The 6737-nt window shown below is 34.1% G+C and overlaps 1 protein-coding gene across 4 annotated transcripts; it reads left to right on the top strand.

The window, feature by feature from the left end:
• Positions 1-1912: 1912 nt before the first annotated feature.
• Positions 1913-6451, top strand: LOC133317606 (serine/threonine-protein kinase STY13). Of its 4 annotated transcripts, none has more exons than XM_061519463.1 (8): positions 1913-2168; positions 2269-2911; positions 3005-3037; positions 3514-3646; positions 3818-4013; positions 4466-4590; positions 5209-5367; positions 5868-6451. In XM_061519463.1, the coding sequence occupies exons 2-8, from the start codon at positions 2703-2705 to the stop codon at positions 6153-6155; spliced, it is 1143 nt and encodes a 380-aa protein (XP_061375447.1). In that variant the 5' UTR covers positions 1913-2168; positions 2269-2702; the 3' UTR covers positions 6156-6451. The 4 variants fall into 4 exon arrangements, with proteins under 4 accessions (XP_061375447.1, XP_061375446.1, XP_061375448.1 ...); XM_061519462.1 differs by having other exon boundaries at positions 2269-2581; positions 2689-3037; positions 5868-6450; XM_061519464.1 differs by lacking the exon at positions 3005-3037 and having other exon boundaries at positions 5868-6450.
• Positions 6452-6737: the final 286 nt, after the last annotated feature.

The raw sequence follows: 6737 nt of genomic DNA, 5'->3' as shown, positions 1-6737 counted from the left end.
GTCTCATCATTAGGGTGGGCCCAATTAATGAAGGAATAATGTGAGCTTTCATTCCAAAATGGCTCGATCTCAGAACCTACGGATGCATTATAATGCCACCGTCAATACCATTGATAACAAAAAAAATAATTGCTAAATTAAATCTTTAAAAAACAAATCTTACCACTGCTAACAGGGTCAACACGAAGTGGTCTCGTAACCTGTGAACCCGGGGATGGTGAGCTTGTGTCAGCGTCGAAATCACCCTCTACGTCAGTATCTGACGTGTCACCTAGCGGAATAACACTCTCAGGTTCACCGTCCTCATCGCTGTCCATATCGGCATCCTGTTCATCCTCATCTATTTCCCGCAGTGTTATCTGACTTATGACATGTGCAGGTGCAGATAAATCGACTACTCTTTCTTCATGACCAAAATACGGTTCACTTCTTGTATGCATGGGTGCAGATGAAGATTGACAACAATCTAATTCAACATATATCTCAATAAAATTTTGAAATTTTCGGTCAACAATTGCATCTATGACACATTCGACATCTTCATCATCACATATATCGTTACCAATGTAGTAAATAGCATCCTTACCAACTGTAGTCTCTACCCTGGCAATTATCCGTTGAACGCATTGGCTGCCTTGCAGACCCAATTTTTGCTGAATTCTCCCCTTTAACTCATTGTATGTAGTGCCCCGTTTGATTTTCAACATTTTCGTTTTCCCTTCAAATTGAACACCATTGGGGCCTTCATAATGCTTTCCATCATAGTAGATCATTGTCACATACATGTTTGGACATGTGCTCATCTTCCTCACGAAATTGGGACTAGGGTTCTGAAATTGGGGGTTTGGGTTCGGATTTTGGGGGTTTGGAATTGGGCAATGACAATGATTTCACAATATTAGGTCTGTAGAGATTGTGGGATGAAATACAATCGGATTGAGAGGATTACACATGAACAAAGAGAGCTATTTAGGTTTACACAACAACAACAATCGAAATGAGACCGAAAACATGGAAAATATAGGGTTTCAGTCGATATTTAGTCGACTAAATATCGTTACTTAGTCGACTAAATATCCCAAAAATGTAGTCGATTAAGATGATTTTTTAGACGACTAAATTTGCTGTAGTCCACTTTCTGCATTTTGACCATTTGCTCGACTAAAAAAGCAATGTAGTCGACTAAAAGGGGACAAGTTGGTAGATAGTTCTGGATCAGGGGCAAATTGATTATTAATTAATTAATGAGGGGCAAAAGGGTCAAAAAGTCAAAGTTAAGACTAAACGTTTATGCTTTGTTAAGATTAAGAATTTTATATTATTATTTAGTGATTTATTATTATATATTTAAAAAATTTAATTGCTTATACGACGTTAAATTTATTAAATAATTTCATAACATAACATTACAAGATAACATAAATTTTGTTATGCAAATATATTGTATTTATTATCATTTTTTGTTATTATCTCTTATTACTAATGTTGTTATCGTTGGATCAAATTTAAATTAATGGATACAAAACAGTATCAAAAGAGAACCGTTAATTTATTTTTATCCAATAATAACAAAATTAATAAGAAAAAAAAATACTAAGTATAACCTGAATTTATATTTAAATTTATTTTTTAAAAACTACTAATTTTAATATACGCACGAGGCAAAATTAATAAGAGGGAGAGAGCAGAGCCGAGGCGAGAAAATGTTATATGTGTGTGTCCGTGCGAGAGTGCCCCATCCATACATATCTAAAACATCCTCGACCAACAACGTCCGAATCGCTGATGCTGCCGCGTCCGCTAAAAATTTCTAAATTTTTTTTCCCACGTTCTCCACGTGTGTTTTTCTCATTGGTTCCTTTTTTTATTTTATTTTATTTTCCTTTTTCCCTCGCACACCTTACCAGTCACCACCACCACCACACCCACACACACACATTCTCTCTCCTCCTACTTTTGAACTTTCTCTCTGCTCGGAACAGATACTCCGAATATCTTCTTCTTCTTCTTCATCTGAGCTCAACCCACTTCTTGAGAGAGAAAATTCACCTCATGTGTTTCATAAAGCCATAAACTTGAGGAGTTTTTTCAACTTTCAACACTCTCTTGGCTTTGCCAATCCTCTTGGATGTGAATTTTATTTGAAATATTTTCTTTAAGCTTATGTTGTAAGTTGCTTTTCATCTTTTTATTGTTATTAATATTTTTTTTTCCTTATCTTGTTTCTCTTTTTCTTTAACGGTTTTTATATATATATTTTCTCTTTAGATGAACTGCACCGAAAGGTCAGCTTCAGCTTCTCACTGAAGCATAAGCTTTGACGAGTTTGAAACAAAGGGGGCATGCTACTTTTCGGGGAGGGGAAGGAAGAAGATAATTATTGATTCATTTCAGGTTCATCTGTGGGGAAAAGATTGTGTTTTTAATTTTTTTTTGGTTGCTCTTGATGAGGAGGTGAAATTTGAAGAAGCCTTGACTCTAGATGCTTTTGGAATGATGAGGAGTATTAATACATAGAGGAATTGGGGTTTGATTTTTACTATGGAGATGTTGTTTATGTAGAAAGGAAGATTCAGGGGAGGTTGGTTTTGTTTTGTTGTTGGATTGAAAGATTATTATTATTATTATTTTTTTTGGATTATTTTTTATTTGTGTGGATAACGATTGAAATGAGGAATTGGGGTATAGTTTAAGGTTGCAGCATGAGTTTCAGAGACAAGAACGTAGGAGGAGGAGAAAGGGAATGTGAAGAATCGGTGTTGGGGAGCAATGAATCAAAATCAGTGAGGCAAAATGGGTTGTTAACAAACACGCAGTTAACAATTGATGAGAATCTTCTGGTTGACCCTAAACTGCTCTTTATTGGGTCCAAGATTGGTGAAGGTGCTCATGGTAAAGTTTATGAAGGAAGGTCAGTGGCAAAGCCTTGGATGTTTTTCGTGTCCTTTTTTTCTTTTTCTTTTTTTAAAAAAATGGCTGTTAATTCATGTGAACATTTTAATAGGTCAAATTCCCTTGCATGTAAGACCCCACAGTGGTGAGATGTTTATCTACAATTCAGTTTTTTTTCTTATCACATATGTATATTTGCCCCAATAATTGCGGAATTACTGTATTTTGATTTTTTGTTAATATTAAATGCTAAGTGAAAAGTCAATGTTTGCTATGGCTGAATGTTTCAGTTAAATTACTTTTACTTTCTCATTTGAGTAAGTAACTGGGAACAGTTGTTGGTTCAAGCAATAAAGAACTACATGCCACAAATTTCAGTAACTAAGTTGGGGTTTTCTCTTTCTATTGATTTGCATGATACTGATTTTACTTAAGAACCACTGACTTCTAACTCTTGTTAAAGGGCATTTGATTTTTTTTATTTTTTATTTTATTCCAATGATGTCATCATTTATGATTATTGGAGTGCCAGTTTAACTGTATAATTGTATCAGTACATCAAGCGATTTGCTGGAAACTGGAGTCATGGTTAATATAGGTGTAAGATTAATAATTTTCCAGGTATGGAGATCAAATTGTTGCAATCAAAGTTCTGCATCGTGGGAGCACTTCAGAAGAAAGAGCTTCCCTTGAAAATCGTTTTGCTCGGGAAGTTAATATGATGTCTCGTGTCCACCATGAGAATCTTGTTAAGGTGAGTGCCATAGTAGCAATTATCTTTTCTGTTTATGTATAGTTATCTGTTTAGTGAAATATATTATTCTTTATTGTCCTTCATGCTAGTATGTGACTGATGATTTCCTCTTATAGAAGATTATGATCTTACTAGGTTTTTTGATTTTTATTCCTTATTATTCTATTGCAGTTTATTGGAGCGTGTAAGGATCCTCTTATGGTTATAGTCACAGAGCTATTACCCGGGATGTCACTGCGGAAATACTTAATGAGTATCCGTCCTAAACTATTAGACCTTCATGTGGCTATAAACTTTGCCCTTGATATTGCTCGAGCCATGGATTGCCTACATGCCAATGGGATCATACATAGAGATCTGAAACCCGGTACTTTTGTGTATATATATTACATTATGTGTAATGGATAAATTGTATGTTAGATGGTTTTTTGTTATGGATTTCATGGCTTTAATGTCCTTAGGTACATAAAAGTTGTTATTTATTAATGTTAGGTGGATAAATTAATCTGGTTGCCATTGCTGTCCTGTAATTTGTTTTTAGTTTCCAAACCTTCTTCATGACTCTAACTTAGGTCAAAATTATATTTTCTGTCGTCTCTTCAATTAATGAAGAGGAGAGAGAGGTTGAACTGCTAATTTAATGTGAAAAACATGGCTTACCTTGTATTTCTTGATTGGAACTTTACTCTTCTATTACAGACAATGGTAGTAGGTTTTGACATTAATTTTACAGTGTTAAATCTAGGTACTTATTGATGACTTCTAGTATTAATAAGTGTAGCTCTATTCAACTATGTTTTTGAAACTGTCACAATGCAGACAATCTGTTGCTTACGGCAAATCAGAAGTCTGTTAAACTTGCAGATTTTGGTCTTGCAAGAGAAGAATCTGTGACTGAAATGATGACAGCAGAAACAGGAACTTACCGTTGGATGGCACCAGAGGTATTTTATATTTTTGGAACATGATTTCATTGTTTCACTGACAACCATCCAAAAATATGTACCAAGGGATTCAATAAAGATGGCACTTTTTGGTGTTTATCACATTGATTCATCATATCACTGTTAACTTAAAATGATAATTTATTGTGATGATGTGATACAACGCAATGAGTGAGAGATTCACTTGAAATCAAGTTGCAGAGACCAAACTTAATCACACTAAAGGTCAACAATGATATAGACAAGCAATATTTGAGTTTAGAGGCTTGCCAGAATGGCGACAAAATAATTTATCATTCTAGAACTTATAAATTTCATGTAGTTCTTCCTCGATTTTGTGTACATTGCTTGTGAGTGGATATTGGCATTAGCATAGTTGTTTCATTTTTTCAGTTGAATGAGTGGATATGTCAAGTAAGTTGTAATTATTTCGCTGCTGAATAGATAAAATCCATTTAGCAAATTCCCATATAATCTCCTGTAGTTTATGCAATTCGCATATTTAGTACCTTTGAGGGAACTTTATTCTGCTCATTAAACATGTATTATGGATTTCCTGATAATATCGGTTTTATTTATAGAGATGGATTATTTTAATGATAGCTCGTGTTTTTACAGTTGTACAGTACTGTAACATTGCGTCAGGGAGAGAAAAAGCACTATAACAACAAGGTTGATGTGTATAGCTTTGGAATTGTTTTGTGGGAGCTACTAACAAATCGCATGCCTTTTGAAGGGATGTCGAATTTACAGGCTGCTTATGCTGCTGCATTTAAGGTATTATATTCGATATTACTGGGTGCTGGTTGTCATTTTTGCCTCGAAGTTAGAAATGCTGATACAAATTTCTGTATTTTGATCTGTGGATAGTTGTAATAGATTATACTTCCTTACCTTATTCTAATGATACTCTACACCATCATGTCACAAATGCTGTTGTTGAAGGGTTAAGGTTAATATTTTAATTTGTATGCTTCCAAAGCTATCTTTTTGGGAGTTATTGGATTTGTTGTTGGAGATATAAATATAACTACTAATGTGACTTTCACTTAAGAGCTTAGATTTTTGGGTTGAATTAGTTGTTAAGTCTATGACTAAGTGATCATGAGTTTGATCCTCATCACCCCGCTGTTTAATAAAAAAAAAAAAGTAAGTTAAAATCAATATAAGGTAATATTAATATGGCTTTCACTTAAGAGCTTAAGCTTTTGGGTTGAATTTGTTATTTTACTGTTGTTATTTGCTAATTATGACATGGTTTGCACTTGAGATTGCAGCAAGAAAGACCCAACCTTCCGGATGATATATCACCTGATCTTGCTTTTGTCATACAATCATGCTGGGTTGAAGAGCCTAACATGAGACCAAGCTTTAGTCAGATTATCCGCTTGCTCAATGCATTTCTCTTCACACTCTCACCACAATCTCCTCCTTTGCCAGAACCTGACAATGAACCTGAGGTGGCTACAACAAGTAATGGTACCATTACCGAGTTTTCTGCTCGAAACAGAGGAAAGTTTGCTTTTCTTCGCCATTTGTTTTCTTCCAAGAGGACCAAAAACTAACAGTGAGTGATAATTTTTTTTTTATAATTCCCTTTTGTTGTAGATGAAAAGAGTTGCCATGCTACGGTATATATAATTTTAGTGCATTAATTGAGGAACCATTATCTAAGGTGACAACTAGAAAGATGTAACATGTTCCATAAAAGAATAGAATGTTGTTTATAGACTTTTTGAAGGAAAAAGAAAAGGGATTGTTTACATTATCTACTTGATCTTGTTGTAAAGGAACACAATGGTTTAGATGTTTTCCTGTTTTAAAAAATGTTATTAATTACTGTGTAGTAATTCATTGTAAAGTAATTTTTATCCAAATGATGTTTAAAGGTTTGCTTCTTCTGCTAATTGACTTGGTTGTCAATTGCCAAAAATCAATGGCTATGTATCATGCTACCATCAATTGTCAAGCATAACTTTTATTTTCCATCGATATTTGTGGATGTTAGCTGAAGGTGCGACTTTGAAAATGACATTAAACTTGTAATAGAGAATGAAATTGTTCAAAAGTATTATTCTATTATTTATTCCTTTTGAAAGTCCCCAAAATGCATTTTAAAATAATATTAATTTTGATGAGATTGGAAT

This window comes from Gastrolobium bilobum, unplaced genomic scaffold (assembly GCF_033153095.1).
Source record: "Gastrolobium bilobum isolate Gb01-03AN ecotype WA unplaced genomic scaffold, APGP_CSIRO_Gbil_v1 utg92345, whole genome shotgun sequence".
In the NCBI taxonomy this organism is placed as follows: Eukaryota; Viridiplantae; Streptophyta; class Magnoliopsida; order Fabales; family Fabaceae; genus Gastrolobium; species Gastrolobium bilobum.
Note: the sequence above shows the minus strand (reverse complement) of the source record. Positions and strands in the feature narration are given on the sequence as shown.